General features: G+C 43.0%; 1 protein-coding gene and 1 non-coding gene across 2 annotated transcripts in view; both read left to right on the plus strand.

The window, feature by feature from the left end:
* The window catches only part of Sntb2 (syntrophin beta 2), a 63,996-nt gene extending 49,115 nt beyond the window's left edge, over window positions 1–14,881 (plus strand). Inside the window, 4 exon segments of the mRNA XM_051169297.1 lie at window positions 2,189–2,331; window positions 8,087–8,283; window positions 12,383–12,567; window positions 14,010–14,881. Of these exon segments, the coding sequence (XP_051025254.1) occupies window positions 2,189–2,331; window positions 8,087–8,283; window positions 12,383–12,567; window positions 14,010–14,102 (618 nt within the window). The 3' untranslated portion in view covers window positions 14,103–14,881.
* On the plus strand, window positions 11,841–11,946 carry LOC127209704 (U6 spliceosomal RNA). The gene has a single exon (XR_007833216.1). It is a non-coding gene; the product is annotated as a U6 spliceosomal RNA (small nuclear RNA).
* Window positions 14,882–18,129: the final 3,248 nt, after the last annotated feature.

Consider the following 18,129-nt stretch of genomic DNA (forward strand, 5'->3'; position numbering starts at 1 on the left):
ACTACACCAACTTGAATTCTGGAGGCAATCGGGGACAGCCTGGAGGGAGGACAAGGGTTTTGATGGCTTTTCTTGAGCATCGTCTTCTCCATTCAGGCCCTTGATCGTTGACGTGTGACTAGGTGGCTGTATAGTAGTAGTGTAGGGGAAGGGGTCTGCTATATCGTGTCTTGTTTCTAAATATCTATTTGGAGCTTCTACCCCAGTTTAGACTGTTTAGTTCCCAAATAAAAGACACAAGGACCAACCAGGATGGTGGCGCACGCCTTTAACGCCAGCACTCAAGGAGACAGAGGCAGGCGGCACTCTGTGAGTTCGAGGCCAGCTGGTCTATAAAGCAAGTCGAGGATAGGGAAGACTACACAGAGAAACCCTGTCTCGGGAGTGGGGGGAAGACAGAGGGACCATTTAGATTTATAATATGCTTTAAAGCTATTTCTCAGCTATACACCCCAGGTTACTTACCATAATTGCTCTGCCTGGGCTGCTTCTGTTCCTTCAGGCCATCCCTCATGACCATGTGTTCATGGTCCATACAGCCCCGTGCCATTTCCTTCTCTCTGGCTTCCTCTTCTCTCTCCTTCCTTGTCCCATCTCAGATCCCAAGCCTGGGAAAAGCTCTGCCTCTTTCTCTTCTGCCCAGTTATAGGTTTCTAGATATTTTTATTAACCAATCAACTTTAAATTGGGGAGCAAGGTACTTGTGTACATGAGAATTTACTCATCTGGACTGAAACCAGATTTTGGGACCCAGTATTTATCATTTGAATACATAGCACCAGACTAATCTCCAACACGACTTTTTTCCTAACTGACCTTTATGTAGATAAACGTGTATATTTGAAACCAAAACATGTACTTCCTCAATATAACGGAGAACTCTTGCAATTACTCAGAATGAGGCCCATGCTTAAATCAGAATATTAGAAAGACAAGCTACGTCATGGTCAACAGTGACTTACTATTGTGCGTGTGTTTGATGCATGTGTAAGTGCAGGCTTCTGCCTTCCACAGTGAAAGTGTGGAGCAGTCAGAGGAAAACTTTTGAGAGTCAGTTTTTTCTATCCACCCTGGGCTCCAAGCGTCAGACTCAGGTTGTCAGGTTTATATGGCAAGCACTTTTAAAATAATGAGCCATCTTATTGATCCATGGTCAACATTTTAAAAAATAGGCTATAACTTATTTTTGTTGTTGTTGTTGTTGTTTGAGACAGGGTTTCTCTGTGTAACTCACTTTGTAGACCAGGCTGGCCTCAAACTCACAGAGATCCGCCTGCCTCTGCTGCCTTCTGAGTGCTGGGGTTAAAGGCGTGTGCCACCATGCCTGGCTGGCTATAATTTGCTATAGCATACAGAGTTGTGCTGTTTTGTAATGTATTATTTAAAATACTAATTAATATACATTTTGTGTGTTAGATTGTAATGCATAATATGTTTATTAACTGTAGATTGGATTTTTTTTGTTTTGTTTCTTGAGGCAAGGTCTCACTATATAACTTAGTCTATAATTGAATTCATAGAGATCTACCTGCCTGTGCCTCCTGAGTGCTGAGATTACAGTCGTGCACCACATGATATCTGGCTTTCTTATTGTAGATTTTAATCAAAACATTGCTGTATAGATTCTGCAGTAGAAAACATGAGTTTCCATCTTGTTTTTTGTTTGTTTTCTCTATTTTTTTTTGGTTTTTTTCAAGACAGGGTTTCTCTGTGTAGCTCTGGCTGTCTGGGACTCACTTTGTAGACAAGGCTGGCCTCGAACTCACAGTGATCCACCTGCCTCTGCTTCCCGAGTGCTAGGATTAAAAGTGTGCGCGCCACCACCACCCAGCTTTCCATCCTGTTCTTAAAAGATATCATACATTTGACATCCAGAAACTTTTATCATTTTGAGCATAACAATGTATATTAATTAGAAATAGTAATGCTCAGTTGTTATAGAATGGGGTAAAATTGTTATGTGACTAAATAATACCTGTGGCTTGTTAGGCGTAAGGTTTTCAAATACACCACCCCTCACATCTGCTGACCTATGGAAGTCACCTAATGGGGATGATCCTGTATCTCAAGTCTGTAGTGGGGAAGTAAAACAAAGGCTCCCCGTGTTAGGCCAGTGCCCAAGTCACTTCTGTACAAAGCTCATCGTTTTTATGGTTAGCTCTGATTCTGGATCTTACTGTTGTAACAGGCAAAACTAGATGGTGGAAGGCAGCAATGGAGACCTGTTCTCATGGCTGTGACTGAAAAGGATTTGCTGCTTTATGATTGTATGCCATGGACAAGAGATGCCTGGGCATCACCATGTCATAGCTACCCTCTTGTGGCCACAAGGTAAGATAAAAAGAAAAATGCTCTAAGTCTACTAAAGATTCATGAAGTGAATTCTACTGCCCTTGTTGCCTAAAATAGCATTTAAGAAGCTAACATAGACAGAATGTTTTTCCCCCAACTTACTGATCAGTCACTTGTGGTGTTTGTGTGTGCTTTTTAAATTATCGAAGACTTGCTTAGTCATGGAGATAATAGGAGCTTTGGGGTTTGGGGGTGATTTTGTTTTGTTTTGTTTTTATTATTGACTGTGACTGAAAACCACTGAAATTGTAGCAGCCTTTTGAGTACATTATGAAATAACTTAAACCAGAATGTGGTACAGTGAATAAACCACAAATGAGCCGAAATATCTTTGTAGCACTCATTGCAATGCAAGAACATATAGCCATAAGCATTGCTTTTCCCTGAAGCCACAGAATGTTCCCTATGTCACAGATACTGGGAATTGGGAGGAGAACAATTGAAAATGTAGATTTGTGTAAGGGTAACTTTTATTTGCCAGATATAATTGTCATCTCCAAGGCTTACTGCCTCTGTCTGCTAACCTAGGCCTAGGATGTTTTCAGCCTCTGAGACTTACTGCTGAATAAGCTCACCTTTTCTGGCTGGCTGGTTCAACTCAATTTTTCTGGCCCAAACTCCTCTCTAAGATGACTGATTCAAACTGGCTTCTCTCAGCTTCTGACTGAATTGCTCTGCTTGGCCTCAAACTAACTCTGGCAGTCTGTTCTAATCTTCTGGCTTCTTCTCATTCTCTGGCTTGTTGTGTTTTTACCTGTGTCTAGCTTGTTTTTTCTTCAATCTGTCCCTATAAATTCTGGTAAAATAGCCTTCTCTCTCTACTGTACCCTACTCTACAGTCTCAAATCTCCTGTACTGCTCCTAAGTGGCTTCACTTTCCTGTCTGTTTTTAGAGTTGGGCATGCCCTATCTCTGACTCTTTCTGTCAAATCTTTCTCTGATTTATCACTTTGTCTGCCCCTCAATTAAATATCACTTTCAAATGGATGCTTCCTTCTACAAACTAACTTTAACTTTCATTGTTTTGGATTAAAGGTGTGTGCTAAGGGTTTGTCTGTATTCCAGCCAGAGGGGTTAAAGGAGTGTCATTCCAGCCAGATCACACAGACCTAGAAGATCCCTTGTCAGAGCATCTATGTTGCTAAAATTCCTCTACATATTTGGGATGCTTTAAGAGATGATAACTACAACTAGAAGCATAATTCAAATTTAGTTTTACTTGGATTTTAAAGAGTCAGGTGTTGCAATAACTGAAAAGGCCTATGAGCTGTGCTTTTGGGAATCATTCAGAAGTTTCTCTCAATGTATTAAACCAAAATCGATGAGAAGTCACAGTGTTCTCTCCTGGGCATGAAGTTGCCATTTGTCCTTGACTAAGAGAACAAGTGGAAGACAGTCTGCTGGTTTCACTAAAATGGGGTTGGAGCCACTCAGAAAAGTAGTGAAAGAGGGAAGTGATGGAGCCATCCCCTGTGCCTCACAGAGAAAGAACACTGCACTTTTCATGTTTTGAACAACAAAACAATTATATTTTGTTTTTGTTTTTTGTTTTTAACAATTATATTTTGTGACAGGCTTTCACTGTGTGTGGCCTGGCTAGCCATGAGCTTACAGAGGTCCACCTGTCTCTGCTTTCCAAGTACTGGGAGTAAAGGTGTGCTCCTCCACGGTCAGCATGGCAGCATTCTTTTTTGAAAATAGAATTTTAAATTGTCATGTAGCTTTTCTGGAGTTTCTCTAATGCAGAGCTGGAGTTCCTCAGTCACCAAATAGAATGAAAGGATCTCCTGGCCTTTAGACTAGGATGGTGTGCTCTCCTTAAGTCTACCATACATGGAGGGCAGAAGCATCTTATAGAAGACTGAGTTTAAGCATCAGTTTCCATGACCTCACCGAGGTAAAGCTAACTTGACATAAAAACAAAACAGAACAAAACCAAAAAAAAAAAAAAACCCTGACATCATCTAAGAATATCTTTCTGTGCTTGTGCACAGTGCCCTTCACAAAACCTGAGCTTGGGTCACCACCTTTAACCCCAGTGCATACCTTTAACCCCAGCACCTTTGAGGCAGAGGCAAGCAAATTTCTGAGTTGAGACCAGCCTAGTCTACAGAGTGAGTTCAGGTCCATCAGCGCTACACAGAGGAACCCTGTCTCAGAAATCAAACAGACAAACAAAACCAAACCTGCGCTGCTGTCATCTTATTCTCCTTAGTCTGCCTCATGTGCACTGAGAGCAGGACAAGAATCCTACAGAAACAAGGATGTGTTTCCACAGTTACAATTAGACCAATTAACATGCATTCCAAAGATGCAGAGCACTCTAAATAAGCCTTTGTTCCATAATCTAGAAATTACAGTCATCCCATAAACAAGCAGTTTCTGTCCATTGGATGTCACTCATCAAAGGACTTTACTAGTAAAGTAAATAAGGCAGTTGTGTATTTAAGGAGTAGGTCTGCCCAGAGCCTTCTCAGGTATGACACCAAAACACATACAGTGCCAAGCATGGCGGCACATAACTGTAATGCCAGCACTTGAGAAGTAGAGGCAGTAAAACCAAGGTTGGGCTGGATTACATGAGAGCCTGTGAAAGGAAGGAAGGAAAGAAAAGAAAAGAAGCCATGTGAGACAAAAAGGGTAAGACAAACAGTGTTTGTACGGAATATCATCATCAAGAAAATGAAGCCAGAGGGGCTGGCAGCCAGCTCAAGTTGGTGAATTACTTGCTGTATAAGCAAAGAGACCTGAGTTCAGATACCCAGGACCCCTGCAAAAAGCCAGGTGTAGCTGTATCCCAGTCCTGGGGAGGCAGAGACAGGCGGGTCCCTAGAGCTCCCTACCTGCCTGCCTGCCTGCCTGGTGGAGTCAGGGAAAGACTCTCAAAAACTAACATGAAGCTGCTGTACTGACCTAGACTTCACATGCACGAGTGCACCACGTGCCCAGACGCATACACACATGTTCTTTTCAATGAACAGACAGAAAAAAATAGCAGAAACACATACGAAAGGAAAAGAGAGATCTTGATTGTCTACAAAACTAAGTAGTCCCTGATATATTTAGAATTAGTTATGCTTCTAATTTGAAGATCAAGTAACAGTGTTAGATTGGTGTAAATTAACAGAAGCTAAAGTTTTTGTTGAATTACACATTTAGATTCTTAGAAATCAAAATGCCCTCCACACCCCACTGTGTGTGTGTGTGTGTGTGTGTGTGTGTGTGTGTGTGTGTGTGTGTTTTCTGTCAATACATGACATTTTTGGCCAATGAGGAATTAAGTAATGATGCCTGGAGGTGTTGAAGGGAATTTTTATTCTAGATCTTTCCTAAGATCAAAGTTAGGTCCACAGCACAGGTGGGAAGATGTTGGTGCCCTAAGTGACCTGGGTTTTGCTATAAGCCTTTGACTGGGAGAGGCAGAGCCCAGGGACAGCGTGACTCCTGTACCATGTGGACAAGGAGTGATAGTGAGCTTTTGGGACTAATATGGCCAAAACTGCTAACGCTCGTCTCGGCATGAGCTCATCTAGCCTCCCCACAGAATTGTGGGTGTGGGGCACTTGGCAGTGTGTCCCAACCAATGGCTGCTCCCCAAGTCCGGCAGCTGGTTTGAATTAGAGCTCCTCTGACAAATATTTCAAAATCAAATCTAGAAGGAAAATATCCTCCTATATTGTTATTTTGTAATGTCTGACATGGGATTACCAATCAAACCAAACATGGTACTTTCCTCTGTACTCCATCTTACTTGGATTGTATGTAACTTTAAAGCTTAACTCTTTCTGAGCTAGCTCATGTTCGCCTGGCATGTAGGTTCTATAGGGATCAGTTCAGTAGCAAGCTTCTCAGAGGTACTCAGAAGGCAAGTCTGCAAGTTTGATTGTATCTCATAGTAATACCAAAATGTTACTTGTGGTTTTCACTGTGCTGACAGTTGCCCTGGAGATAAGTTAAAGTCCTGATACCTTTACATGTTTCAGAGTAACTGGTAACTTTAAATATTCTTTTTTTTTTTTTTTTTTTTAATATGTATTTATTATGTATACAGTGTTCTGCCTGCATGTACACCTGCAGGCCAGAAGAGGGCACCAGATCTCATTATAGATAGTTGTGAGACACCATGTGGTTCTGGGAGTTGAACTAAGGACCTTTGGAAGAGCGGTCAGTGCTCTTAACCTCTGAGCCATCTCTCCAGCCAATATTCTTTATTGAAATATTAAATATTAGAGACTCAGTTTGGAGCAGGGAGACTGCTCAATTAGTGAGAGTGCTTGTTTCTGATTCCAGCACCCAGGTAGAAAGCCAGGCCTCTCACACCTGTGCCTATATCCCAAAGCTATAGGAGTTGAAGACAAAATTCTTAGGACTTTCTGGCCATCAGCCTAACTCAAGACTCAGTAAGAGACACTGGCTCAAGGGAGTAAGGTCACAGAACAGGCATCATAGACCAGAACACCTTATGTCCCTCCGCGTAAGTCCAGGTGCTCATACCCACACATGGCACATTCACAGCACAAATGGTCAGTTTTATTTCATCTTAACCTTGGAGTATTCATCTTTTTAAGATTCTACATGATGAAAAAGGAATTATTAAGCTGAGAAATACTTGTACTTCATTCTTAAAAGTATGATCCACTGATCCACGCTTCAAGGAAAAGGACCCGTGTCATTGAGTTCTGAGCTGAGCTTGAACTGTTCTCATGACCCACCAGTTTCCACTTGGAAAAAGGGCTGATTAAAAAGCCACCATGTTTTAAAACGACTGAAGTAAAAAAATAAAATAAAATAAAATAAAATAAAATGACTGAAGTATCTGTAACCTAAAGAAAATACTGGTGCTAATTTTTGCCTGTGACAAAATTGTGCTGTTCAAGGAAAATTATAATTCCAGATCAAGTTTGGGTGCTACTTATATATTGACCCATAAAATCCTCAAAGATCACCCATGTAGTTGGTCACAGGACTTCTTCTTCCTAGTCCTGAATGAACATGCCTTTGTTGGGGTTTTTGTGGTGGTTTTTTGTTTGTTTGTTTGTTTGTTTGTTTGTTTGTTTGTTTTGAGACAAGGTCACTTTCTCCTGGAGACCAGAAAAGGGTAGCTGAAGAGATAGGATTGCTTCTGTGGGTGCTGGGAATCAAACTGGAGATTTTTAGAAGAGCAAAGTATGTGCCTTTAAAAGTTAAGCCATATCTCACCAAGCTGGCCTAAAACTTGGAATCTTCCTGCCTTAGCTGCTCAAGTGCTGGAATTACAGTGCCACATTTGGATGAATTTTTTTTCTTATTCTTTGGGCTTTGTTTTTGTTTTCTATTTTTTCTGTAAATGGATGTTTTTTCCCCATGTGTGTCTATGCACCATGTGTGCCTGGGACCTGTGGAGACTGGAAGAGGGTATTGGAGACAGTTTTGAACTGCTGTATATCAAGCCCAGGTCCTCTGAAGAGCAGAGTGGTCTATCTAGCCCCTGGCAGAATTTTCTGCATCTCTTTTTTTGTTGGTAGGTATTTTCTTTATGAAGACAGTATCCTGTCCCCTGTGATACCAGGCACTATTTTGTCACATTAAAGGGCAGAACCTGGTTCACAATATTATGACGTGGCTTTGAAGTGCATTCATTTAGAAGCTGCTGAGGATTTTTATGAGTCTCTGCCTACCATGAGCATAGACGCAGGGCATTTTCTAACAGCGATGCAGCAAGTACCTTAGCTCTCTGTCCTGTTTGTGCTCCTAGGTTGGTTCATTCAGGTTCTGGATGTCGATCGCCTTCCCTCGGCTCTGACCTGACCTTTGCTACCAGGACGGGCTCTCGGCAGGGCATTGAGATGCATCTCTTCAGGGTTGAAACACATCGGGATTTGTCGACCTGGACCAGAATACTTGTTCAGGGTTGTCATGCTGCTGCTGAGCTCATCAAGGAAGTCTCCCTAGGTAGAGATGCTTTTGTTTGACCTTTCTCTCTCTCTCTCTCTCTCTCTCTCTCTCTCTCTCTCTCTCTCTCTCTCTCTCTCTCTCTCTCTCTCTCTCTCTCTCCCCCTTTCTTCCTGGCCCTGACCTTAGATTTCTGATAGTAACTTTTTTTCAATACTTACTTTTATTGATGTATGTGCACAGTGTTTATGTGTATGTACCACATGTGTGTAGGTGCCCCTGGAGACCAGAAAAGGGCAGCTGAAGAGATAGGATTGCTTTTGTTGGTGCTAGGAATCAAACTGGAGACTTTTAGAAGAACAAAATATGTGCCTTTAAGAGTTAAACCATGTCTCTTGCCCTCTAACAGTAATTAAGTAAAACTACTCAGATTTAAAGTAAAACTATTGTTGTGTGTACCAAGAACAAACTGGGAGTTGAAGTGGTGATGGCAGAAAGAAATCTGGTATCTGTCTCACCAGCAAAGCTTTCCCATGCCTGCCATGTGGCATTAAGCACCATACTGCCACGTGGCTTTTTTTTCTGTCCATCATTTTAATCTACATTTAATAGTGTAAGAACTCAGGCAGTAAAAATTAGATGCACTGACTATAGTTACGATTTGGCATCTAAGGTATGGCTAGACACCCTTAAATACAAGCATCTGGCAATATTATAGCTACAGAAAATAAAGTGTTTGGAATATGAGCTTCTCTCCTCAAAAGTTTGAAAATGTCTAACACTCTGAAGTTGGTTGAGGTTCAACTATGGTAGCTCCCTCTGGTGGCTAGTCCCTGCTGGCTGTCATGGTCCGCTGTGGAAGTGCCCCCTGGTGGCTAGTGGATATGAACTTGGTGTTGTTTCACATATACTCTGTTAACACACAGGTATTCCAGTTTGACTTTCAGTTTCTCAAAAAGGAGGGTCAGTGTGGCTGGGACATGAATTGCAGTTCTTACATACAGCCAGTGACTTCAGCCCCTCCTTCCCTCTCCAGGTGACTCACTCATGACCCAATTAAATGCCTGAAGGGCAGACATTATCAATCCCCGACATTCATTAAATCAGCAAATACTTGCTGAGTACTTTAGTATTTACCAAGAGCTGGGTTTTATTATGAAGGAGATAAAAGTAAATAAAACCTGTTTTCGTGTCCTTGACCAAAGAGCTATGGGAAGAGCACAATGTCCTGTGGCTGTCTGTAATTATTAGGTTGTTGATTAGACTTGATAGTGTGGCCTTTCTTACACTATTGACCAGGAATGCTACCCCAGCCTTTCCTTGACCTACTCCCTTCGAAGGGTTAGGGTTAGTTGCCCTGCAATGCTCAAAAGAGCCTGAAAGAGTTTCCGTCTCTGTCTCTCTATGTGTGTGCGTCTCTCTGTCTCTGTGTCCCTGTCTCTCTCTATCTGTCTGTCTGTCTCTTTCTCTCTCTCTCTCTCTCTCTCTCTCTCTCTCTCTCTCTCTGTCTCTCTCTCAGTCTCTTCCTCCTTCCTTTCCCTCTTGCTCTGTTTCTATTTTGCTGTAGGATAAGGCCAAAGAACTCTCTAGAAACACTGAAACTCCCTAAACTACAAGGTAACAAAGTAACTGCTTACAGAGTAGTAGAAGCAGAATTTGTGGTGTAAAACATCTGTATAACTAATAATACCAGTCATTGATTTTAAGAAATACAGAGTAGGGATGGGAATGTGGAGCTCAGTAGTGCCATGTAGAAATGAGCTGTGCTGGCCCGTGTGTGTGCGTGCGTGTGTGTGTGCGTGTGTGTGTGTGTGCGTGTGCGTGTGTGTGTGTGTGTTTCCAGTGCCGAGCAGGTAAGGGACAAGGACCCCTCCGACTCACCGGCCAGCCATCTAGCATACTTGGTGAGCCCAGATGAACAAGAGACCTTGTTTCAAAAAAATAAGGTGGTTAGCACCTGGGGAGGAACAGTCCCCAAGGTCTTCCCTCTCTCTACATGGATGCATCTGTGTGTGCAACACACATACACACAGTACAAAACAGGTAACACAGTTGGTTATATTCATTTCGTTGTGACACTGATTGATTGACTCCTGGCATTAGTGTGTCTTTCTACTCAGCAATGCCCCTATGATGTAAAAAGGCCAATGTCCCTTCCACTTAGGAGTTAAGACATAGTAACCAGAACAATGGAAAGAAAACTAGGTTTGTGGGGATGCTAAGTGTCATGGAAGTAAAAGAAAGTGTGTGTCAACAAGAGGAATGGTAGTGACATCTGCTGGCATGGATTAGACTGAAGTTAACATGCCCACCACAACTAGATTAAGTGGCTTTTTTGTTTTGTTTTTATTTTTAAGAAAGGTTTTCTCTGAGTAGCTATGGCTGTCCTGGGCCCCAAACTCACAGAGATCCTCCTGCCTTTGCCTCCACAGAGCTGGGATTAAAGGTGTGTGCCACCACCACCCCACTGTGTTTACTTTTTTAGCTAACATACAAAATAATAGATTTCATTTTGACTGTTTGTTTGTCACGTGTGTCTGAAAGGCCAAAGGGAAGAAGGGCTTCTTCCATAGTCACAGCTCTTCTTATTGTGCTGGGCCATCTGCTCCCCAGAGAAGAGCCATCCCCAAAGATTGGCCTTCCAGGAAACACAGGAGGACGGGCAGAAGCCTGTAAGTTCCTATAAAGGAAGACTGGGGAAATAGACACCGACGCTTCATGTAATTCAGTTGGACTTAGCAACTTGGAGATAATCAGTGCCTGTGGGGAGAGAGATACTTAATGTTGGGATGACAGGAGCAGGTCGCAAAGTCCGAGGGGTGATGGGACAGTAACTCTTCCAGAAGCGTGCTGTGCAGAGAAGAGAAGGGAGTGCTGGGAAGGAGTTGTTGGTTGCTGAAGGTGCAGTCCTCAAACACAGAGTGTTTGCCAACTATGGGTTCAATCCCCAGCACCACACAGGCAGATACACTGGTGTGTTGCTAATTCCAGCATGTTCTAGTTTCCTTCCTATTGCTACGATATGGGGGAAAGGACTTATTTGGCTTATACTTCCGGGTCACAGTCCATCACTGAGAGAACTCAGGACAGGAACTCAAGGCCCTATCTTACTTTATATTTTTTGTTTTATTTATTTTTACACGGATGAGCACTTTGTCTGCATTTATGTCTGTGTACCATGTGTATTCCTGGTAAATCCCCTGGGTCTGGAATTACAGATTGTAGTGAGCCTCCTTGTGGGTACTGGGAATCAAACCTATCTCGAGAAGAACAGCCAGTGCTCTTAACCCCTGAGCCATCTCCCCAGCCCCTCATTTTATAGTCTCGGTGTAGCTCAGGCTGGCCTGTGTAGCCAAGAGCTTCAGTTCCCTGATGTCCACCTCTCAAATGCTGTGTCCTAGTTACCTTCAGCTGTCAACCTGACATAGTTAGAGTCATCTGAGAAAGGAGTCTCAATTAAGGGACAGCTCAGATCAGACTGGCCTGTGACCATGTCTGTGAGGGACACAATTGATGACTGATGTGGGAGCGTCCAGGCTGTATAAGAAAGCTAGGTGAGCATGAACCCGGCAGCAAGTCAGCAAGCAGTGTTCCATAGCTCTCGCCTTGAGTTCTCTGCACTTACTTTGACAGCACAGATACTAAAATTGGAATAAATAAGGGCAGATTAGCATGCTCCTGTGCAAGAATGACATGCAAACTCATGAAGCGGGTCTTTTTTTTTTTCCCTAGGCAGGGTTTCTCTGTGTAGCCCTGGCAGTCCTGGACTCACTTTGTACACCAGGCTGGTCTCAAACTCACAGAGAACTGCCTGCCTCTGCCTCCCTGAGTGCTAGGATTTCAAGCATGCACCACTGTGCCTAACTTAAGACAAGGTCTTAAAAGGCCTGTTATTCTTCTTTAGATTTAGAGACAGGGTCCAATGTATTCCAGCCTGGTATGCAATTACGTACTCCTGATCTTCCTGCTTATGCACACCAAATGCAGAGTAATAAATCTTTTTCAAAGTTTATTTTAGGACCTTTTAAGCAGCTTAGGTCTCATATATTCTCAAGGAAAGATTGTTTTCCTTCTTTGAAACCAGAAGAGGAAGAGTCCTTTTCTACTTGATAACTGAAAGGGGGCTTCTATTATTTATGAATTTTTTTGTCATTGGCAGGCTGCACCTTAAGTGGCCAGGAGGTAAGATTCACTGTCCACTATGAGCATGGGTTCACTATCTCCAGAGACAGTGGAGGCTCCAGCAGCGTATTGTACCGCTACCCCTTCGAACGGCTGAAGATGTCTGCTGATGATGGCATCAGAAATCTCTATTTGGATTTTGGTGGTCCTGAGGGGGAACTGGTGAGCATTTCTGAAAACCGTGGGCATGACGACATGCATGTGTCTACACAGCCTCTGTCTTTCACCTTGCTCCTGAGTTGTTTGCTTGCTTTCCTTTATGGTGCTGGGCCAGTGCTTTACCACTGAGCTACATCCCTGGCCCTCTTACTCACTGCTTTTTATCTCCTGTGTAGGAAATTATGACCTAACATTTGACATCCCATTAGAGCTTGGAAATTGTTCATTAGTATTCAGGATGACACTGATATTGGGTTGTTGTTTTCTTTTCCCCACATTAGGAAACCATTCTCTTTTAAAGTTTTGTCTGAGAACTGGGGAGATAGTAAAGTGTTTGTTCCATATGTATGAGGAACCTGAGTTCAGTCTCCCAGAATATCTACATTTTAAAAGCTGGTTGTAGGGCTGGAGAGATGGCTCAGCAGTTAAAAGCACTGCCTGCTCTTCCAGAGGTCCTGAGTTCAATTTCCAGCAACCACATGGTGGCTCATAGCCACCTACACTGGAATCTGATACCCTCATCTGACATGCAGGTGTTTGGAGATGGACCACTCATATACATAAAATAAATAAGTAGATCTTTCTCTTTAAAAAGCTGGATGTGTAGCACATGTGTGTAATCTCCAGCATTAGGGAGCCTGTTGGCCAACCACCCTAACTTATGTGACAAGTTCAAGGCCAGTGAGAGACCCTGTCTCAAAAAAGGCATGGGAAGAGCACTGTTAAGTCAGAGGAGATCCTGGCACTGGTCTTTAATGGCCCCAAAGTAGTAAGGACAGGTTGCTTCCAGCTCAAGCTTAACATTGGCCTTCCAGCACACCCTGAGCAAGAAAAGGCATTGCTGCCAAACCTCATGACCTATGATGGATCCCCAGGGTCCACATGGTAGGAGAGAACCAAATTCCATAAACTGCTTTTGTTGACACATGTGCTGTGGTACTCTTGAGCTAATATAAACACACACACTAATAAATGGAATTTAAACATGAGCATGTAGCTCGGCTAGTGGAGTGCTTGCCTAGCGTGCACAAAACCCTGTGTTTGACCCCTGCACCACATGCTGCATCCCTATAATCTCAACACTTGGCGATCTGGGCAGGCACATCAGGATTTCAAGGTTATCCACAGCTATGAATAAGTTCAAGACTCCACTGGGCTACATGAACTGCCTTAAAAAAAAAGTGGGCCATCTTATCTAAATTTATTTAATAAAGTATGTGTAGGGCTGGAGAGATGGCTCAGCAGTTAAGAGCAGTGGCTGATTTTCCAAAGAACCCTGGTTCAACTCCCAGCACGTACATGGCAGCTCACAACTATATCTCAAGTTCCAGTGGATCCAACTCCTTCACACAGACATACATGTAGGACACACACCAAATACATATAAAAATAAGGAAGGAAGGAGTGTGTATATTACAGTGATAATCTATGTCCTTTCTCCACAGACTATGGACCTGCATTCTTGTCCAAAGCCAATTGTATTTGTGTTGCACACATTCTTATCCGCCAAAGTCACTCGCATGGGATTGCTTGTATGAGCAGCAAGAGTCAGGGAAGAGCTTGGACTGTCACAAGAAGTATTTCCACCTCAAAAAAATGAAAAATTTAAAAAGCAACAACAACAAAGAAGCACAAAAAGAAGCCCTTGCTCTCCGCCATCACAGTGCCTTCCCAAGGACCTGCAGACCTCTGCTGGACCACAACAGGGTTTAAGGAAGGGCTGACCTTTCCCACACAGCCTTGGTCAGAAATTCTAGAACTGTAATAAGCTCCAAATCAAAGCTGTCGACTTATCTTCTCCATAATGTGATCTCTTAAGAATTATGTTTGTTTTTCCTGCTATGAAGGCTGATGCTTTGAGGTTCTCCTTTTCTTCCTGGCCTTGGCCTTGAGCTCTCACTAGGGTAACTGTCGCTCCCTAGGTGCTAGTGTGCAGCAGCCGTCGCTCAGGCATATCCCATTAGGTTGGTTACACCACAGTGTTACTGTCATTACCTTGGAAATGTTTGAGCATCGTCCCCAAAGGTCCTTGCACCCACCCTGACTCCGCTGGCCCCAGCCTGCCCCATACTCCACTCTAACGCCAGCTCTGCCACTCATAAGCGCTGCCTTTAGGACTCAACCTGCAACATCTGATTGCTTTTGCCTTCAATCCCCATTTTTTGTGAGTCCAAGTTGAAAAGCAAGTTGGGCTGGGCAGTGGTGGTGCATGCTTTTAATCCCAGCACTCAGAGACAGAGGCAGGTGGATCTCTGTGAGTTTGAGGCCAGCCTGGTCTACAGAGTGATTCTAGGGAGCCAGGGCTACACAGAGAGAAAACTCTGTCTTGAAAAACTAAAAGAAAGAAAGAAAGAAAAGCACGTTGGAAACCACTGTTCTGAAAGGGGGGTTTTGCTTCCTTTAGTTTCTATTGAGTTTATATTTGGTAGGAGCCAGGGGATGATCTATGGTTTATTTGGAAAGATCCTCATTTTCAGCAAAGCCATTTCTTATTGCTTACCAAATGTGCCTTTGGTTAGGTTCAGTGCAGCTTTGTTAGTGACTGTTCAGATGACGGGATCTCACTGCCATTCCAGGGCTACCATCTAGTTTTGAGGTCAGTTCCTTAATAGCATCTTTCAGGGGTGGCTTTGTGGGTCAAGTTAGGTTTGCAGCACAGACATCATATGGAGTGGCACAGGGCCCTGTGAGGCCAAGAAAGACCCTGGCACTGATCTTTTGTGGCCCCAAAGTAGTAAGAGCAAGTTGCCTTCAGCCCAGGGTTAACACTGGCTTTCCAGTACACCCTCAGTGAGCAGCTGATGAGAGAGACAGCAGTTTTCACCTGCGTTTGTCCAGCATGGCCAACTGTCACCATGACTCAGCTGGAAGATCATCCTCAGCTTGCTTGTCCTGGTTTGGAAGGAAATAGGTGTGTCGAGAAACATTTGAAACTCTATATATAAAATACCCAGATTAGCACAGCCCTCGAATCTGAAACAAAAGGAAACAACTTACAGTTTTCTGTGCTCTCTGAAAACATGTCTAGAAATAGCTCTCATTTTCTAGATTTCTCTGGAGTGCTATGCAAGGATGTACGGCTTCAAATAGGGTGGGGTGGGGGGAAAGGAAAGAAAAAGGAGCTGTTAATGCAGAACCTGAGCTGTGGGGTTTGAGAGCCTTGACTGACAGATTAGCCAGAGGAAAGAAGAGATGCCCAAGCCAGGGTGTGACCACTGTCCTCACTGTCCATGAGTCAGGCCTCCTGCTCTGCACTCAGACTAACAGAATACAGAGCCTAGAGAGCAATGCATCAGATAGGTGTTGGAACACCAAAACTGAATGTTCGATCCACTTAAGACTGTAAATTAAAATTTAAAGAACAACTTTTAAGAACTTTAAACAAATTTTAAATTTTTTAAAAGTCACAACCTCAAGATTGGTTCCATCCATGGTACTTCATCAATTCAAAGAAAAAACATATGTCTAGCTCCAAGTACAGAAAACACAACTACAGCAAGAAACCTCAGGCAAAGAGCTTGGCCGCTCTTGTTACTCTGAGCAACAAACGGCTCGGGGCTTCAGTTGTAGACTTGAAGTCGGCTGTGTTGGTGTGAAAGGCCAACCCACCAGGAAGATTGACAGGAGCGCCTGCCCCCCTGTTCCTTACGAGAACTGTAGCAGGTATGATGCCTGGCAGGTAAGGTATGCATCTGGTTTGGCTGAGGACTGTGGCCCTTAGGGTTTTTAAATGCTGTCATTTGGGTGGTCTTATGGTGATTTATTTGTCAATAGCAGCCCCAAGAGCAAGGGTCCTAAGCTGCTTCTTTCAGAATCTGTAGCAGCCCCCCAGGCATGTGATCAATTAAGTGTGTGGAATTTTCAAACCACAAATGGAATGCTTTTTGTGAGTTTGGGACACCTTGATACACACCCATATTATCAATTTTGTACTCTAATGCCAAAATATAGCAAAATATTTCAAATACTAACTAAAAATGTACATCTTCCATAATTCACCTCTTTTATGGAATCAGCTAAATTTTCTTTTTCATTTTGAACATTGTTGGAGATGTTATGGGCTCCTCAGTAAGAAGTGGACAGGAATAGCCCCCTGTTCAGATGGACCACTTCCTAGGCATCTTTGAGTTCCACACAGTCCCAGGCCAACCCTGCATATGAGAAACCACCTCCCCATAAGAAAGAGGACTAACAGAAGCTCATGTTATCAACAAGCCTTGTCTAGAAATTGGTATCAAATATTTTATATAAAGAAATGCTCATGTGTGTATATGCTGTATTTATTAATAATTAAAACTAGAGTCACTGATTTGTAGACAGTTTCGGGTTAAATATTGGGACATGTATGGGCGACCAGAAATGTTACTTTAAATGCCATCTGCCTCGTTTGAAGCCATGTTTAGCACTTTTTTGACTAGGGTAAGTCTGATAGTGCCTGGTGGGGTTTTTGTTTTTTTGTTTTTGTCTGAACTCTCAAAGTTTGTTACTGGAAATTATTTGGATGGTAAGAGAGATTGAATTATTTATTTTTTTATATGCAGAAAAATCTCTCTAACCAACAAATAGCTAACATTGTTACTGGTTTATTTGTTTTCCTAACTTATTCTCCTGAACAGAATGGTAGCAAAGCTTTGTTCAGCTGAATAAATGCACTTAGCTGATGAACCAAAATTTATTATTTCAAAATAAGAAATTATCTGTTATCACCAAAAAAAAAAAAAAAAAAAAAAAAAAAGGCAATGTAAGCAATGTGGAATCTGAACACAATTACCCCAACTCCCATAAAAACGGTTCTACTATGAGTGGTTTTAATGAACAAAAATAGGGGAGGGGACTGCTGATGTCTTATAATTTTATAAGAAACTCAAAGTCTTCTTTAATTTAAATGCCTCTGGATTTGTTTGTTTTCAAAACCAGGGAAGATGCTGCCCATGTGTGTTAATGCAAATCACCCTGCAAGCTTCTATGCAACTTGTATTAAAAGCCCTACCTGCTTTTGAAGTGTTCAGGGAAGAGCAGTAGACTCCAGAACTGTCTCTGTTCTTTTGTATTGTGTCTTGGACACCTACCTGGATTGTATTTTACTCTTCGTTGGTTCAAGCTATTGATTGTACATCCAAGCAGTCTGCTTCCATTCCACGTGGCTGCTGGCAGCTCTAGGAGCCGAAATGAACTGGCTCCTTAGAAAGCTGGCCTCGACAGGCGTGGTGGTCCATACCTTTAATCCCAGCACTCGGGAAGCAGAGGCAGGCAGATCGCTGAGAGTTCAAGGCCAGCCTGGTCTACAAATTGAGTCCAGGACAGCCAAGGCTAACACAGAGAGACCCTGCCTCAAAAAACAAAAACAAAACAAAATAAAACAAAAGCTGGCCTCAGTGGTTAAGAGGGCTTGCTGCTTATTCATGGGACTGCAGTTCAGATTCAGTGGCCAAGGAAAGCGAGGGAGGGAGGGGGAAGGTCAAATGCCAGGTCACTTAGTTTTCCCCCCGCCCCTAGACAGAGTTTCTCTGCGTAGCCTTGGCTGTCCTGGAATCACTCTGTAGACCAGGCTGGTCTCGAACTCAT

The sequence above is a fragment of the Acomys russatus genome, chromosome 26 (genome assembly GCF_903995435.1).
Source record: "Acomys russatus chromosome 26, mAcoRus1.1, whole genome shotgun sequence".
NCBI lineage: Eukaryota > Metazoa > Chordata > Mammalia > Rodentia > Muridae > Acomys > Acomys russatus.